Source organism: Anguilla rostrata, chromosome 3 (genome assembly GCF_018555375.3).
Source record: "Anguilla rostrata isolate EN2019 chromosome 3, ASM1855537v3, whole genome shotgun sequence".
NCBI classification, from domain to species: Eukaryota; Metazoa; Chordata; class Actinopteri; order Anguilliformes; family Anguillidae; genus Anguilla; species Anguilla rostrata.
This window is the reverse complement of record NC_057935.1, coordinates 67,668,186-67,687,231: the sequence shown is the minus strand read 5'-3', so window position 1 is coordinate 67,687,231 and position 19,046 is coordinate 67,668,186. Positions and strand designations below refer to the sequence as shown.

The window sequence follows — 19,046 nt, the reverse complement described above, 5'->3', positions numbered from 1 at the left end:
GATAAAATTGAGAAAAGATTATAAAAGACATGGACAGTTTAAAATTGCGCTCAGCTCAACTGTTCTCAGCTCATTACTTTCCTGCTCTGCTGTACTGTGTAGCCCTGTGATAGTGATCAATCGCCGCATTATTCAGCACCTCAACATAAGGTCCTCCTGGATTAAAGTATTAAGACACTCTGCATTTCATTGACATTTACATCGTGAATGTGGCTTGATTGTTCAAGCTGCGCACTTTGCTTTACTGAATTAAACTCCAGGTGGAATTACATCGCTTAGCACATTCGGCAGGAACAGGTATCTCTTTTAATTTTTCACAAATTTTGTCGAGAGTTTCTTGAAAAAGTGCTGAAGACACTTTGGGGTAAATGTCACATTTTGCATGGTGAGAGAGGCCAATTCATTATTATTTACTTCCATAGTTACAGCATGTGTCCATTAAATGTCAAAACTAATGTATGCAACAACAAAAACACTTGTTTCGTGCAGACACCTACCAAGACAGGTGTTTCTGTTGCAGTTTTTCAGCTTGAAAATGTCAAACCATGCGATTTGGCTGACCCACTCCACTTGCGATTAGCTATGACTTAAAATAACTATTTTATCGAAGCACTTTTGTGGAAAAACGGTTTTCTGTGGTTGAAACATTCCATTTCCCCTAATGCACGTTTAGTGCATTTATTTAGCATTTTCCTGAACTGTTGAATGACTAAAATTGTGCTTTAAAAAAAAATCGGACTTTTTTTGTATTATGTTGCTTCGGATAAGACCGTCAGATGTTAATAAATAATTATAATGTAATTTGACTTTCATTTTTATGCGCATAACGCCTGTTTCTATTAAGAAAGTTACCAAAAAATTGTAAATAGACTTTCTAAATGTGCATAAATCAATGCTAATAGTATTCTATCTGCTGTCACTCAGGTATTAGGATGTTCAATATTTTGTCTCCGCTGGTGGCAGGCTGTCTGAAAATTTTACACTTGCATCGACATTGTAATTGTAATGTATTTTGGAGCAGCTGGGTTTTGGAGTGCCATTACATTTGATTGTCTGGTGAATAAATAGTCAGTAATGAAACATGAATTAATCATGGGATGGGGAATGAAGATTTTTAATTATTCACAAGTGAAAATTCCTGAGAACTTCAATTCTAGCAAGTGCAATTATGTACTGCACAAGAATGCTGAAGAAAAAAAAAAAAAAAAACTGGAAGCCTGTTTCTGTGTGTTTCTGTTTGCGAGTGTGTTATCGAAAAATAAATAAAATATTTGAAACTATTAAAAAAAAAAAAAGTTACAGTCTTTTACTGGCCTCCAATATCTCCATTAGATATTAAAAATTATATTAAAATGATATCTATGAAATGTAAGTAGGCTAGTTGTGTGTGTGTGTGTGTGTGGAGAGAGAGAGAGAGAGAGAGAGAGAGTTTGTGTGTGTCTGTTGGTGTGTGTGTGCATGCAAGTGTGTGAGAGAGTTTGTGTTTGTGTGTGTGTGTGAGAGAGATAGTTTATGTGTGCGTGTTTTAGGTGAACGCTTTGTCGTTGTTGTAAAAATTATGTCAGCAGTGACTAATATACAGGACTATATACAGGTCTCTGAGAGTATACTGCACATAGCCATATGGTTTATATGGGTTTATATAAGTTAAAAGTATTTTTACAGACAGAAGGAGGAATTTATGCACTGGACCACAAGTATAATGTGCTACATATGACACATTGTAGAACTACAGCCTGTATCTATATTTATTCAGATGTCAACATAGACAAAAAAAAAACAAAAAAAACAAAAAAAACAACCAACCCCTCCTTGAATACTGTCATTATTCTAAAACAGATGTGACAATAATATTTGCACATTAGGCTACGTTTATGGAAACGATAAAATAAAACAAAAATAATGAGGATACCATTTGTTCGTTTGTAAAGGATTTGTGGAGTGTGAACATTTACAAGCTGTACTGCAGGTGTGCTGTGTCCATGGCGATGTTTACTGAGCCATAGGGAACAAGCTCGTTTCGTCTCATTTTGGGGAGCAGCTGATATCAAGACCAGAACAGACGACTGATAGCATGAATTAAAATGCACTGCCCTTCATTTTTTAGGTGAAATGCTGGGGGGCTTGGGTATAAAAAGATTTTTCACCAACCCGCAAACTCCAACTGTCCTGCAGGGGTCACTCCCATCCAATCACATTGCGGACGACAGGTGTGGCTGAGCAGAGGTATGTGACAGGTGAATATTTTAATGAACTCACCTGGTGAAATATCAGGTGAGTCTCAGCATGTATTTTCAGGAGTGGGGGGGGGGGGGTGCCAGGGTGACTCGCGTCATATGGATGATGGGAGAGAAACAAGAAGTTCAGAGAAAGGTCTGGACGCTCCTGAAAGCCTCTGCTCTCTTAGGGCTACGAAACTCTCACGTCTACTTTTCTAAATCCTGCACTCTCATCTCTCTGATTGGTCGCGTATCTCTCGGCCATCTGTGTCCGACACATCAAGAGGCGCGCCTCGGAATTTGTTTTGACGGTCATTTTTAAAGATTAATTTCGGGATAATTTCACGCCCTTGACTCATAACAGTCTACCGAAGAAAATTAATGCGCTCTGTGAAAGTCTACTGCTAAGAACAGTCTCAGAATTTCATGATTTATTAGGTTAGTATTTCCCACATTTTCTGTAGCACTGGTGGAGCTAGCTCCGAGATTAGTCCAATATCTAATTATAAATTAAAAGCCAGTCCTTTGATGATGAGTGCTAAATGAATAGAATGATTGGTCTTTGATCTCAGGAAGGAAAAACCACTGAGCGCTGGTTTGCAAACCGCAGAGAACAAAGAAGCTATATTTCAAATATCCTCTCGGCAGTTTTATAGATGTGTAAACATTTAAGTTTATTTAAGAATTACGACGTTACGCCCATACTTGGCCCTGGCCGATTCTGTTCCGCTCGCGACATTTTTATCGTTCCAACTGTGGAATCTGAGAGAACCAATCCACGTCCTTGATTCGTGGCTCCGATCTGTTTAGTTGCGCGACAGAATTAGTACTGGAGCTGAGTCAGAGCCATACAGACAGCAACAGAGGCACGCCGGAGACGAGCTTCCCCTCCGCCCTGATATACAAGCGATCTGATCCCGCGGTACATTTTTTACTGGCGCAAGGCTGACGCTCCTTAATAGAAAACATCAACATGCTAATGAGAGCGAATGGCAGGCAGGCAGGCAGGGGTTCGTCTACGCGGAGTAGTCCAGCGATGTTGCTGATGACACATTAGTTGTGTCGGTCGCATGCTGCTGCCACTTTCAAGAACATGGGAAATATGTTCACACGTCGTTACGAAGACACCAAACAGCAGACAGTCCTTGTGTACAAGGGTCTGGATGGCATCTGAGCTATTGCATTAGCCTCCATAAGCAGATGCTGCCTTCGTGAAGACGTTTCTGCTGAGACATGCACAGGATTCCAGATATCCATTAGCGAACATAAATAGAACTGAACATTATGCAAACATACTAAACGCCATCTTCAGCAAATATTCTTTTTAAATGTTTCTGAACCCCCTTAATGAGATAGCATAGTATTTATAGTATAATTTCTGAAATGTATAATAATTTTTTTTTCTAACAGATAGGCCTGTAAGGAACCATGTGGGGATTCAGGACTTTTTTTCAGTGTACAAAGAAGTGACAACACAGGATCTGGGGCCGAGCACTCCCAGCCCCCCCCCCCCACCTCCCACCTCCTCCCCCCGAGACCCTAACACACATGTACCAATGGTTCGTAATGCACTTATCTCCCGGGGGGAAATGTGTGAGTGCAGCTAATATCATTAGCGACTGGAAAGTAATTACTTTTTTACAGCTCAGAGATTAACCTTGGGAGAGATGTGTGCGGGAAACGTTTTCCTCCCACGGCCAAAATTCCCCTGGAAGCCCGGATCTGTTTACCAAAACCCTGTGTGGTCTCGTCTGAGCCACTAAGCCGGCTTCTAGCAGCTCCCGCCTGTCCGTCCAGCAGCCAATAAAAAACCCCGATAAGCCTCTGCTCCGTCCGCCAGCATTCGCCGCGACCGGGCCCTCCCCGTTAAGATTTAACGCAGGTACAGGGAATTAACGGTTAAATGGGACGCGAAAAAAAAAGGCTCACGCGGGAGGAAGGAAGAAAAGAGAGAGGGAGAAACACACGGAGGAGTGCAGGCCCACTGGCAGCGAGCTGGCTGGTGGCGAGGGGGGCGGTGGGTGGGGGGGAGCACTGCTGGGGAGGGAGGGGGGGTTTGGGACCGAGCAGTAGGGCACATCAAAGCTTTGATCTAATGAGGCTCGACTCCTAAATGAAGTCGGCTGGAGGTCCTGGCTAATGGGGGCTCATGGGGAGATGTGAGGGACAGTGGCTCTGTGTGTGTATGTGTACGTGTGTGTGTGTGTGTGTGTGTATGAGAGAGAGAGACAGATAGAGAGAGTGAGAGTGTGTGTGTGTGTGTATGAGAGAGAGAGACAGATAGAGAGAGGGAGAGTGTGTGTACGTGTGTGTGTACGAGAGAGAGAGACAGATAGAGAGAGGGAGAGTGTGTGTTTGAGAGACAGAAAGAGAGAGACAGAGAATTTGTGTGTGTGTGTGCAAGAGACAGTAAGAGAGACAGAGAGTGTTTGTGTGTGTGTGTGTGTGTGTGTGCATGCAAGTGTGGGTATGTGTGTGTTTGTGAGAGAGATAGTTTGTGTGTGTGTGTGTGCGAATCCTTGTTTGTGTGGGAGTGTACATGCGCGTATGTAAGAGAGAGAGAGAGAGAGACAGAGAGAGAGGGAGAGAGGGAGAGAGAGAGAGAGACAGAGAGAGAGGGAGAGAGAGACAGAGAGAGAGGGAGAGAGGTTGTACAATATGTGTGAATAAACTGTCTCCGCTGAAGCAGTTACACGGACACACAGCAGCTGCTGCTTTGCATAAACCCGACAGTAAACATCAAGCCGAGGTCAGGACAGTAAAACCCACTCAAACAGCCCACATCACCCACACAGGGCTACCCACTGCCACACAGGCACGGGAACCGCCGACAACAACAGCAACACACGCGTCAATATGTTACCAATCCTTTATTAAATAATAACAATAAAAAAGAACATTTCTGTACAAAGTCTATAAACAGCAATTGAATATCTGAGCAGTGCCAGGATTTTCACGTCTCTCTCTTGTTTTTTTTTTTGTTTTTTTCCGGTCGCCCCCTGTCCCAGACAGAAGAGGTAATACTATCTCAGCTCCCAGGGAAAAGTGAATTTAGGTGAGCTCCAAGGCACTTAGCAAAGGGTCAGCAGAGACTAATGAAGGGATGGCTGAAGAAAGAGTGGGGTGCGCACTTTTAAAATTTCATTTAATTTTTTTTTCCACTAAAGCGTCTTTCAGCACCCTCCAATCAGCTCCCGTGGATTTGAGACTGTCGGGTTTCCGGCTTGGCTCGGCCCCCCCCCCCCCGGCTCCGCCCCCCCGGCCGAATTCGCGGTGTCTCTGATTGGCTGGGGACGGAGCGCGCGCGTGTGCGGGCACTACAGACTCGGTACAGCAGAGGTGCGGCAGCGAGAACGCGCGGTTCGCTTTATTTTGTCGTTTTTCCGGTTCGAGGACAGGGGCGGGGAAATCCAGAGAGCGAAGCGACGCGACACAAGCCTCCCGACGCCATTTTGTGTTTTCGCCACAAAAAAGCACTGTGTCCTGTTAACCCTCACTTTTCTTGTTGTTGGGAGTAAAAACAAAATAAAAACAACTGCCCAAAAAAAAACAAAAAAAAACGTTTTTTTAAAGTGAAATGAAGTAAAACACGAGGCCTAATCCTCCAAGGCCTCAGCGGTTAGGGATCCAGGAGCTAGTGTTTCTCAATGGCTGTCCTCCCAAAGCAGTTCCTTTAAGGCTCAATAGTGTGTCCAAGAATTCGTCTTCGTTCGCCACTTTCTGTCATTTGTCTCTTTGTTTTTTTCGAGGTCCTTCCTGTGGCACACAGAGAGCTGGTGCTGGTAGAGTCGTAGACGCCTGTCTCTCCGCCATCGCGAGAGGGCCGTTTCCCTCCAATTTCTGACGCGTATGTTGGCCGTACGCGACGAACGTATTTCGTTGTCCCCCGCCCCCCCCCTCCAGCTCTCTGCAATCCACAGGCTGCGCTGAAGTAAGCTTCACAGGTCACAACGCAGCGTTTCGCTGTGCATTTTGTTTTTTTTCCTTCCGTCAAATAAAAATGAAACACCAAAGACAATCCTTTGACTAAATCTATCTTACAGAATCAAATATCTTGTCCCCTAATTTTTAGGCAAAATACTGTTATTTTTTTCTTCTTCTTCTTCTTTCTTTTTAAGACTGGCAACAGTCCGTAAAACAAAACATTGAATATTACAAACACTCTGAACTAAAGAGGAAGAAGACTGTGGCAGTCGACGCACAAGAGAGTTATTGCGAAAAAAATAGCACAGATGACAACAGGGGCTGAAGCTGAAGAACTGAAGCAGGTCTGTCACAGATGCACTGGTCTAAAACTAAAACTAAAACAGTCCACAAAAGTAACAGAAACCTAGGCCACTGTTTTCACGCAAAAGGAGAAAAAGTTTCGACAAGTCACCACCCGTCTACGAAGTCCTAGCGTCACTCGTTTCTAACTTATGTCACCTGTTTAAAAAGTAGATCTTTAAAAATCTATATTTGTATATCATTTTTTTTGTTTGTTTTTGGGATAGGCATTAAATTGATATGTTTTGATATTTTTTTTATTTTATTTTATCTTTTAAATTCGGAGCACCCGTAGAGCAGCCCCCCCCCCCCGAGACCGGCTCCTAATGGTTTTCCACCCGTGGCTCCGGGTCCGAAAGCAGGGCTCCAGTCCAGCAGCGGTTGGGGGTCAGTGCGTGTGAGGGTGGCGGCTTGGCCCGCCTTCCAACGGACCGCCGCTCGTCCACAGGAAAGGGAGAGATACAAATGTGGGAGGAGGAGTTTGGGAGGGGGAGGAGTTTGTTTTTTTTTTTGTTTTTGTTTTTTGTTCGTTGGTTTCTTTTCCCGCCGTTGGGGGGCGAGCGGACGCACAGCGACACAAGCACGGCGGCCTCTCCTCTCTCCTGCAGCGCCCCCTTCAGGGCTCCGAGCAGCAGCGCTGCTGGTTGATCTTGACCTTGTGCTTGATGCCGTCGTAGAGCTCGAAGTTGTAGTTCTCCAGCGTGGTGGAGCTGCGCGAGGACAGGCCGCCGTAGGAGCACGTGCAGTAGAGGAGGAGGCCCGCGCACACCGCCCCCAGCAGGACGCCCAGGGAACTCATCACGATGATGGTCACCAGGATGGGGTCCAGCGTGTACAGCCAGGAGTTGTCCTTCTCCGACACCCGGGTCACGGGGGGGTCAGAGGTGGGCCCGGGGGTGCTCCACTCCAGGAAGGGGAACGCTGAAGTTGGAGAGAAGGGGGCAGCAGGTGTGAGCACTGGGGGAATTTGGGTTTTAGTGTGTGTGTGCGTATGTGTGTGTGTGTGTGTGTGTGCGTGCGTGTGTGTGTTTGTTTGTTTACGAGCGTGTATGTGTGTGTGTGCGTGTGTGTGTGTGTGCATGTGTGTGTGTGCGTGCGTGTATGTGTTGTGTGTGTGTGCGTGTGTGTGTGTGTGTGTGTGTGTGTGTGTATGTGTATGTGTGTGTATGTGTGTGTATCTTTTTAGCAGAGAAGATCCTGGCTCTAATTTGAAAACATTCAAAATGGCGGTACGGTGTTAACAGTCCCCTGAAAACTCATAACTCTCCCACATCACCCTTTGAACCCAAGTCCTAAACTGCCAGTCCGTCGATGACTCATAAATTCAACATTAATTAAGCCGTTTGTGACTATCTCCAGGCTCATTGGTCTTTGAACTAACGAACACAGTGGCGAGGTCCAGTCTGTCATGCAGTTTAATTTTACACTTCTTCCCTCTCCCTGTGTCTTTGCGGGGGGGGGGTTGGGGTTGGGGGCGGGGGGGTGACATCAGGCCGGTGGGCGGAGTCTTGTCATTTCATCCCCCCGGGGGTAAAAAAAAACCTAACACAGTGTTCCTGCGGTCTGGGCCAAAGCTAATAAAAACATCCCTGTCACTTGTTTGGTGCTAATTTAGCTTTGGCAGCAGTAATATATATGTGTGTGTGTGTCATCTAGTGACTCGCAGCTAAGAGGAGCTAGGGGCTGTGATTATTTAATTATTTTCTTAAAGAAAGAGAAAGAGCGAGAGCGAGAGCAAGGCGGGCGATGAAAGGCGAGGCGATGAACGGATTCTGTTCCAGGCCAGTGATTAGCTTTCCTTCTTTCTTTCCGGGACAAAAGGCACTCTTACGAGATGGAAGTGGCCCTACGGTAGTGGGCGATATGGGGGGGTGGGGGGGGGGGGTTCATAATCCGAACAGCACTGACAGAATGAGAGAGAGAGAGAGAGAGAGAGAGAGAGAGCCTGAAACCCCCGCGGAGTGAAAATGGATCTAAAGAGAGGTGTAAACAACCAATCGTGGCTCGCGCGTACGACCGGGGGAATTGTGGGAAACGATACGCGGGAGAGGGTGACGGAAGCGACTCCAGCCCTCAGCTCTCGGTTCTCGGATCGGAGCCTCCGGCCGTCGAGCTCACCTTCGTTGATCCTGCCCCTGCTCTTGACGTGCCGCTCCTCTCCGAAGTCCACCGGCCTCTGATCTGCGTGGGAGAAGGGGACGAGAAAAAAACAAAATGGAAACCCGTGCTCTTAATGACCGAAACCTGGCAACCGGTAAACAAGGCCCCCCCGGTCAGGGGGATATACCTGCCCTTTTTTTTTTTTTTTCGAAAGGAGAAGCTAATTCTGCAGCACAAAAATGACATCGCCGGACTGGATTGTGTTATGTAATCCGGCGGGGGCGTTTCTAAATAAGGAAAGAAAGTGTATCTCCCCAGTGCTTTTTCCCCACCCCCCTCACACTCTTCTAATTAAAATAAATCTGACAATAAGCAATTACAACAGCAGGCAGGATTATGTTCACAGATTGGCCAGAAACTGTATGACTTCATCCTTTATTTTTTTAAAATAAATAAATAAAGGTAGAAGGTAATTTTTAAATAAATGTAGAATCCCTGTGGGCAAAAAAAAAAAAACAGAATCTGGACATCTAGATGGGGTGGAATTCGAAGCTGAGAAACGTTTTTGACATAAATGGTCCAGGTTAACCCCAATATAGCTCAGGTTTTGTCCAGATATAGCCTGCCAACATCCTAAGAGTCAGCTAGAAAACATTCGCTTTTCAACCAAATGTAGTCGAGCTCTCGTCTGAAGGTCTAGTTGGCATTTTATCGACTTTTCACCACAAAAATGTTCACTTGGATCATACTGGTCCTGCATAATTCTTCAACAGATATAAGAATAATGGGGGAAGACAAAATGGAAAGACGCAAGATTTTTAAAGGATAAATTTACCCTCAAACTACCCCTCTGCATTTGGACACAGTCCCCCACCCATGCTCCCTTAGAAACTTTTCTAGAAAAAAATCCTCTGAATCCAGTACAATTTCCACAGATATCATTTGTCTTTACACATAGGCCATGGATGATTGATTCCTGATAAACAAATGTTTGCATTCATTTTCTGTATTGAAATTTTCAAGTTAACACACATTGACTGAACAACTATTCGCCCCAGGGCGGCCACGCTGGGCTACTGTTCAAACACGGATAAGGGAAAAACACACAACAACTGAAATTGCATTGGACAACACGGTCACAAACACCAGAAAAAAAAAAGTTTGTAGAAAAATATCATTTTATTATTACATTCCACACAACATATTTCCAATAACATGAAATTGCACAAGCTAAAATATTCCTCATATTTTGATCTTACAAACAGGTTGAGCTGAGGTGTAGCGTAAACACAACTCACGTTGTGAGACAATCACAGTCAAAGCCCCACATTCACAGAAATAATGCAAAGAGCACACAGCAAGAAAAATCTGCCAAAGTCCCCATTCCTCCGTCAATTTTACTCAAACTTAGAATGGAAAAAAAAAAGATCTCTTGGCACTCACTCGGAGTCGAAAAGTCAGACAATCGCAACACAACCCGAGTCAAAAGAGATCAGAGGTCTTAAGAGATGTCCGAGACGCAATTTTGTCACTGCGCTGTAGGCGGTTTGTAAGTTAGCTTCTGCCTTTTTATAAAAACGAGCAGACCATAACAAATCAAAACTTAGTGCTAAACGCAAAAGCCGAAGAAAGAGAAAGGTTGGAGAGGGCCTTTTTTCTGTCCGAAAAAAACTGTCGGGCAAAGAGAGAAGAGAAGCCCTCTTTCTTTCTCCACTTTAGAGTCTTTGTGGCGGGCTGCTTGCCGATGTACGAATTCTGGTGCATTACTGTAAACAGCTGAGCGCTACTGTACGCTAGCAGATTCAGGGCCGGTTGGGCGCCACTGTACGCTAGCAGATTCAGGGCCGGTTGGGCGCTACTGTACGCTAGCAGATTCAGGGCCGGTTGGGCGCTACTGTACGCTAGCAGATTCAGGGCCGGTTGGGTAAGAGACGGGGGGCTTTGGCACGGGCCCCCTTCACTTCGTGAGGCCGAGGAGCCCTTGAGTGCTTTTTCTCATTAATATTTTCCTTCAGGGACACCGGTGGAAAGGAGCAGGAGGGCAAAAAAAAAAAAAAAGCTAACTGCAGGATTAATATATGTTTCCAGGGCCATTTACTAATTAAAAATATCGAGAGCTCTACAAGAATCTGTGGGTAGATACGACAGAGCACCCTCGGTTTGATTTACAAGCACACCGTGAGATCATGCCAAGCTTCTCCGAACACTCCGGTCTCTTAAAATGGCCCTTACGCGCGAACGTTCGGAAATAGCCCTGCGCGCGTAAGCCGAAAGACTTGGCGATATAATCACACAGTTCTGTGGGAGGTGTGTGTGGTGTGACATGTAAATTAAGGAAAGCACCAACCATACATGTACACTACAGTAAAATGCCCATGTAGGACAGGCATGTGTGCATCTATCGAGCTTCGGCGCAGAATTTGGAACTCCCAACGAACATAACTGACTTTAATGACACAGATTGGCCAGTCAAAATAAGTTTTTCCAAGAAGTGAGATAATTCAGAGTAACACGAACGACTACACGTATTCATCAGTGAGGCCTTCTCGGCAGTCCGCTACAACGTCCCCGCAAATCTAGTTTCGCTTGTCAGTGTCACCCAGAATGCAACAGGTTATCTGCGACAGAGTCCCCTGTTGTTGTCGTGCGTGTGGCTGGATTCATTGTCAGCCCCGTGAGTGGCAGTGGCAGTAATGGAGTTACTGTGTATTGGATTACAAAGAGAGTCTTTTATGGAGAAAGGAGGAATTAGGGGCAGTAGGGAGGGGAGAGGTGAGAGGGGAGGGGGGGAGGGGGGGAGGAGGAGGGGCAGGTAGTCTTCCCTTGCCAATCAGGAGCTTGATGTGCTTTTGTGTTTTCAGACGTGCCACTTAAGATCCTGGCTTATCCGAGCTTTTCACAGAAAGACTGTTTCTAGAGAGGGTTCCTTTGATCTCCCCTATCTCCCCACATATTCTTTTGTGAAACGGGAGATTAATGGTGGAATTTCAGCCAAACTCTCCACGAGGGGGGGATTACCATCACCCACTGCCAGATGTAGGAAATAACAAGATATTGGGATTTTTTTTTATATTGAACTGCCCCCTAACTGAAAAGAAACCCCCTCGATAGAATGTATGGAATTAACTCAGAGGCTACATGAGAAGATTGGAACGGCTTCGCCGACCGATGGCTTGTAAAACAACGTGAAAAACACATTTTTATTTGCCCTGGATTCTATCACAACCTTGTCTGGGTTTTATTTTTTTTAAAAAGGTATCCTGTGAAGATTTGTGTTCTTGGTCGTTTTACACGTACACACGCCTTTGTGTTTTTTTTTTTAATTCTGGTTTTCTTTTTTTAAAACAGGATGTGCGCTCGAGCCAAGGGGCAGCGATCCTGTACAGGCCACCTTCGCACAGACACGACAGCGAGAAATATAAATATGTTCTAACGCTAAAACCTCAAATGACTATTACAGCACCACAGCGTCATGTTGCTCAAGAAACCCATGAAAGCATATTTCAATAATAAACACTCAAACAAGTAGGGAGACCCTTAACTCCGTCACCTGTCTCTCATGACTGAATTTGAAGGGGGGGGGGGGGGGAAGCCTAAATTATGTCCAACCAGTCAATACTGGAGGGAACAGAGTAGGATATGGAACACAAAAACTGAGCTGAAGCCAAGACGTGTGGAGAGCGGGAATCAAAGAACATTAGAGGCTGTTCCGCTCAAAGAAATTAAAATTAATATGCATTATTTTCAAAGAAAGCCAATATGAATGCGGAAATGAATCCCACAGGAAAGTGTTTTGTTGGACACAACCAGCCTAAACCTTAAAGTTAAATTAGAGAGAGAGAGAGAAAAAAAAAAAGTCTACAGGCAGATTTATAAATGCTTGGTACACCCCCCCCCCCCCAAATGCTTTCTAATGGATTTTAAGGTCTCATAGACCTCCCGATGCCTTTTAAACACAGGCCTAGCCATGCTCCAAAAAAGTGCAGAAATTGAACGAAAAAAAAAACTGAGCTACTGAATTTTTCCAACATTTTAACTGTAACATGTTGGACCGTTAAGTTCTATCCACACCCACGCACTGCGAGAGCTCCAAAGCTATGCGATCCGGTAATTAAAGAACCACTTACCGCTGCACGGCATTCATAGTAACAAGACATACAATATGGCCTCTTACACCGGCTCAACTCCGGTGAAGGGCCACGAGCATGTTTGGCAATTCCACTGATATGCTAAGACTCAGCTATTGAAAAAACAAACATCCGTCTTTACTCAACCCGACTTTGCACATTCCCAAATAACCTAAAATTGACAACACTCAAAAAAAAAAAAAAAAAAAAAAAAAAAAAACACACACGAAAAAAAAAAACCAAAGGTACTTTTGAGTCTCACTTAAATAGAGGTGAGTGATTGAGTCAGACACCCCCGTACCCAATCCCCTGGGTTTAAGGCCAATGTAAGAGTAACGTGTCAGGCTTCTCAGAAGAAACAAGGCTGGATAAGGCAAGGTAAGAATCCTTTTTGCATATCAAAAAAAAAAGAAAAAAGCAAACGTCTCCATCCGTGGCGAGTGTGTGCACACGCAGTCGCTGCTGTCTCTCTCCGTCTTTTGAGGTCCTTAGAAATATTTGATCATCAGACAGGAGCACGGATGTCATCCAGCCCCCACCCCCACCACAAAAAAAAAAAAAAAAACACACACAAGAGCTGCTTCTCTTCCTTATGTTCTCCTCTCTTCACCGTAAAGTGGAGGTGACAACGGAAACACAGCTGCTCCTGTTTACCCTTCTAATTTTATTCTTCAGCAAAAAATAAATATACATTCCAAAAACAAGACAAAAAAAAAAAGAACACCCCCCCTGTTCGCCTTGGATCCAGGTAAACTCTGCCAGACACCCCCTCCGCCTCGCTTCGGCAAACAGGAATATAAAGAGAACGATTCCTCCTCCAGAAAACAGGGTGGGGTGTGGGGTGGGGGGGGGTTGGGTGGTTTCATTTTTTTAACGGCAACCGCTGATATCGCGCTCTCTCGCTCACTCTCGCACTCTTCTCTGCTACAGGCCTCCCTCTCTCCCCTCCTCCCCCCCTCCCTCCCTGGTGGCCATGGAAACCGTCTCGCCACACCTGAACACTTCCTGCCGCCGGAAAGCGGGGAGCACCCGCGGGCTTCGCCAAAAAAATCTTCGAAGCCCCCCCCCCCCCCCCCTCAGCTCTGCCCCCCCGCCCCCATGACTCCCGCCATGTCACGCACTCCCTCGTGTCCCTTCGTGGCGGTTTCGGGGGTCATCGAGGCCTTCGGCCGGGCTCTCCAGCGGGAGGGGCCACGAGCGCCAGGTCAGACACCCGCAGACAGGGTCCGATTCCCAGCCTTCTTCGAGAAAGCCAAAAAGGAGGGTCAGGGTGGGACAGGGTGAGGGTCAGGGCTGGCACCCCATGTCCCGGGCTGGGTGTCCTCTTAGTACACAAGCTCAAGATAGCACACGCGAGGATGAGGAAATCCATCTCCTCCTTCGAGTCTTTTCAAAAAAATCTTGCCAAAAAAAAGCATCCCAAAAAAGAAAAGCAAAAGCCCTCACATCCAATTCATGAGGTTTCATTCCTGTTGTTTTTAAGTAAAAATCTTTTTTTCCCTCAGATGCAGCATCCATCACAAGAAAGGCAGTCAAGTCAAGTAATTATTTTTCCAGCGACCTCCTACGACAGCCACCTCCCACCCCGACCCCCACTTCCAAAGCGATCGAAAAAAAAAAGGTACTGAGCAGACATCTCAGTGTGTTGCAGTTAGTTGTATCTTTAACGGGGGGGGGGGGGTTTGGGTGGAAGGGGGTGACGATGGGTGGAGGCGGGCGAGAGAGAGGGCGAGCGAGAGCGAGAGAGAGTCTGTGGCGCTGTCTAAAAAAAAAAAAAGCACCCCGCTCAGCACTGGGAGCTGCGGTCCTCCTTGTCTAGCCTAATGGTGAGCATGGGCTCTACCCCGGCCCCCGGGGCGGGGCCGCCGGCGTAGGGCGAGCTCTGGTAGGCCACCGAGTGCTGGCTCTTCTTGGCGGCAAGGTGATACCGGTGACAGCAGAGCACCATGACCAGGGTGGCGGACGCCAGCAGCAGCAGGGCACCGCCACCGGCCATAACGTAATACCAGTAGGTGGGAATGGGCTGCACTGAGACCGTGTCTACTGTGGGCTCAGTCGCGCCAGGAAGGGCTCCCCCTGGTGGAGAGACACAGAAGAGTTGGCTTGCGACAGGGGAGGCATTGGAGAACTGAACTGATTTAGCTAAGACATTTTTTTTTAAAAATTCTTTTATAAGTTTTTTTTTTTTAACTTATTTTGTTTTGCATACAAAAAGAAAACAGACATTTGCTGCACATAGACATGCAAACAGGCATGCATGCTAGCATCTCTTAATTGCTTTTTTTTTTTTTTTTGGTTAGTGCAAGCAAATATTTTGTCTCAGGACATATTCAGCAGTGCTTGCTTGCTTACAGTTTAAGGGGAGAGGCAGTTTTTCCAAAAAAAAAATTATAGCGTGCATTTAGACAATTTTTCAATACACGACTTGTTCTTAAGGCTAGAGCAAATCCAGCCTGATTCCTGAACTCCTGGGTCAACCAGTTCAGAGAACTTAAACTTGGTGTGGGGGAAAAAAGCTGCCAGTTTAAAGAAATAGAGTAGCATTCACACAGCAGAGAAAGCGAGGGGGCGGGGGGGGGGGCGGGGTGGGGCTTTTACTATGTCTGCAGTACAAACCCCCGGATACCTCCGGATACAGGCCCATAGTTTAAGTAGTTGGATTCGAACCCTGGCTCGCCTGCATCTATCTCTGTTTTTCCCCCGTAAGAAAAGGAAAAGGCCATGCAGAGAAAAAGGTACTACATGAGCCTGATCAGGGGGGAGTGGGCGAGCAGGGGGGTGCATCAGCGGCACCGTATCCAATTTGCTGCCGGTTTTTGGGTGGAAAATGCGCAGTGTTTGGGGGGGGGGGGGTGTGTGCGAGATGGTAACGGGCAGTGTCTGTCTGCGGGGGGGGTGTGGGGGGTGGGGGGGGACACCATCGTGGCGCATGCAGGAGTTCTCTGCCAGCCTCCTCTCCGCCTCAAGCCAAAACTTCTCCATGGCAACCACCCTCAACAGCACGCCACAGGGACTTCAGTGCACCCCATTCCACACTCACAGGGGTACGAACGAACGAGACACGACAACAGGATGCCACAAAAAAATACTCCCCATTCACAAAAAAACAAACAAATAAATCATCTAAATCTCCTCGCGATCTATTCCAGACTTATCTGGCAGTCCTTAACTTCAGATTTTTTTTTTTTTTTTTTTTAAAGGCCTTCAGTGTGGTTCTGTTGGAATCCTTTCGCAGATTGCGCTGCACGCTCGGTTAAAAAGAACGTAAACACTCGGGGGGGGGCTGGCACAAATTCCACATTTTCTTCCAGTGGAGTAAGCAGCTTTTTTCGAACGGCTCCATGTACGGTGCTGAATTTTTCAGCCGGGGTGAGCGATGACACAGGAGGAACAGGCAATTACTGGACGGAAAATTCCGGATACCTGCTACCCTGCACGTTAATTAGACGCGCAGCCCGACGTGGGGACCGAGAGAACGCGCTGCTCGGGTTCGGAAGCCGATCACGCCTCCCCGGAGATGGAAGGGGAGGGTGGCAGCTGCAAATTAGTTTTTCGATATACACCTACATCTCAAAAAAAAAAAAAAAAAAAATGCACATGCTTAGAATCCTTTCTGCCTGCTGGGAAAATAAAAAATAAAAACATAGAGGGGGGAAAAATGTTTTTTTTTTTAAGCCTGAAAGACATCATCGTATACTCGATATACCGCTGTCTTTGTAATTATTTAATTAACACTGTATTGACCTTTAAAGGAGAGCAAAAGCACTGGAGTGTGGGGGGCGGGGGGGGGAGCCTGGAATGTGTCTGACGTCATACATGCAGGGGTGCATGCTGGGAACATCAGACAAAGCCGGAATATCAATGACGAGCGCTAGTTCATTTTTCGTTGCCAAGGCAGCATCAATCGATCAGCGCACAGTTCTCACAGGGCCTTGAGCCCGGCACAGCCCTGGCATTGAGCTGAGCTGGGACTGCCTGCCGCGGGGGCACTAAGGCGGGACGGGTAGCGGGGGCGGGGGGGCGGTGGGCCGGGGGGGGGGGCCGTGAGCGAAACGCTCGAGGCCCCGTCTGACGCCGCGGGCAGCGGCGAGCGGCGAGCAGGATGCACTCACATTCCCACAGGAAACGGAACAGAACACAGCGAAGAGGACAAACTCACCGGTCATGTCTGGAGGGAAGGCAGCAAAGGGTTCTGGGAAGAGAGAGAGAAAAACAAACAATGTTTTAGAAAGCAGGTAAAAAAAATTTTTTTTAAAACAACTGAGTGTGGGTTGGAGCATTCATATTCAAGCATTAAGCAGACACTGTTATCCAGAGTGAATTACAGAGGCAAAAACTTGCGTTTCCTGAACAGAGACCATCAGTGGTGGCGAATAATTCGTCCTTCTTTGGGAACAAATACCTTTTTGACAGCTTATCAACAGCGCACTGAGCACGGTAGAGGGGATGAAGCACAGGGCTGTTTTTCCTCGGTCGCATTCAAAAGATGCGAATGTGTCTGTGCGAGTCTGACGGCTGAGCCGGCGGCCCGCTCACCAGAGCAGCTAGTCATTGGGTAATAGGGCAATGAAGCCTGATCGACAGAGCGACTGCAATTTTTGAGAATCGCAAGCGAGAGGATCCACGGGTGTAACCGGTACCCGACATTAGCTGACACAAATGGACTTTGAGGGCCGATCTGCCGTGAGCTCTGACATCTGAGTAACGGCAGCGCGCGTCGCAATCTCACGACACGGCTATTGATCACGGCGAGAGAATCAGCAACCAAAAAAATGCCATGTTGTTGTTAAGCCCGCTAAGAGGTTGTTAAAGGACAGAACACTCCCGGGCGGTATAACAATAACCGTTTGCAGAGCTGCCACCAAGCTGCCCGCCTGTTTATTTTGAGAGGGTGTCGGTGAGCGTGTTTGAAATAAAGTGGGAAAGCCTGAACAGTCACAGTGAGGCCCAGGAGAACGTGAGAGTTCTCACCAGGTTGTGTTTAAGAGCACGGGGGGAGAGACGCAGACACCTGCTTCGGGAATCGAGGGACACCTGCCACGGGATCGAGGTGTTGTCAGAGGAGACTGCATTACACACCTAATCTCAGAAGGCCTCAACCCTTTAAGGTGTGAGGTCACAAATACGTGATTAGAATGCTCTTACCTGAACATTCTAATGGTGATGTAACGATCACTACTGGTAACTGAAAGCAGTAAATTGATCCATAAATCTTTTTGTTTTCTTCAAATGTGTTTAATTATTCAAAAGGATAAATAATAATACAAATGCAAAGGATTCATTTTATCCCTTCAAATGGCTCCACAGTTGTGGATTCGAGGAATCGTCCTCTTTAACTTCCGCTTCTCTCTTGCCGCCATTGTGTATTTCATATTTCACAGTTCATTTACTAATTACTTTTTTTATATTTCTAAGAGTCAGCTTACAGGCTGCTGGCTCAGTGTCGTTTAATTGTTGTTTTTAGCTCAGTCTGTAAATCACAGCCCTGCAGTGTGATTCCAGAAATTAAGCAGCAGCTCACAGCTGCCTCAAAGAGCAATAATTACACCTCGTAAGTAACTGACACCCCAAAATGTCCAAGCCGACTCGGAAAAGTACTTTCAACAAAGGCACGTCCATTACAGCTGGCGTCCGGGCCAGAGTGTGGCAGAGCTGAATGCCGTGTTCCAGACTTAAGCAAAGTTCGGCGATTTACAGCTGTTTATCAGCGAGAGGAGCGCGGCAGCGGAGTCCGACAGACGAGAGAGTTCTTATTTAGAATGTGCGGAATGTAGAGACAATTAAAAAGAACACAGCGGGGGATGCTGGGAGTTCTCTGGCGGAGGCGCTGCGGTGCTGTGCGCTCGCTCAACTGCATTAATTGATAAGACCATTCCCAGCAGGCTCGGGGTGGGGGTGGGGGGGGGGCGGTGACCGTCTGAGTGCGCACGGCGGGGTTTTGGGGGCAGTGACGAGGGACCGGGCGAAGCAGGAGGTCTGAGCTGCAGAGCGCCACGCGGGCACCACATGGCACCACACGGCATCACGGGCACCGCACTGCACCACAGGTGCCACGCCGCCGCCCGCGGCTGGGTTTTGGACAAAATGTGTAACAAAGGGGGCAAAGGGGGGGCGGGGCGGACGGGGGGGGGCGGGGAGCTCAGAGACAGGTGGGGGACTCAGGACATGGGGGGGGGGGGTTGGGTGGAGCTCCAGAGACAGGTGGGGGGGGGGGGGGGGCAGGAGCTCCAGAGACAGTGTGGGGGGGGGGGGGCGGTCCGAGCAGGGTGGGGGGGGGGGGGGGGGTAGGAGCTCCAGAGACAGTCTGCTCAATCTGTCTGCTCTGCATTATCGC

The 19,046-nt window shown here is 47.1% G+C and overlaps 1 protein-coding gene across 2 annotated transcripts in view; it reads right to left on the bottom strand.

Moving 5' to 3' along the window:
• Positions 1 to 5,945: 5,945 nt before the first annotated feature.
• The window catches only part of nrp2b (neuropilin 2b), an 87,261-nt gene continuing 74,160 nt past the window's right edge, over positions 5,946 to 19,046 (bottom strand). Inside the window, exons 15-17 of one of the 2 annotated variants that reach the window (XM_064329443.1) lie at positions 16,872 to 16,904; positions 8,604 to 8,666; positions 5,946 to 7,406 (exon numbers count right to left, since the gene is read on the bottom strand). In XM_064329443.1, coding sequence (XP_064185513.1) covers positions 7,102 to 7,406; positions 8,604 to 8,666; positions 16,872 to 16,904 — 401 coding nt within the window. In that variant the 3' untranslated portion in view covers positions 5,946 to 7,101. Of the gene's footprint in view, positions 7,407 to 8,603; positions 8,667 to 14,418; positions 14,789 to 16,871; positions 16,905 to 19,046 lie in introns of those variants that run through there. The other variant, XM_064329444.1, reaches the window with a different exon arrangement.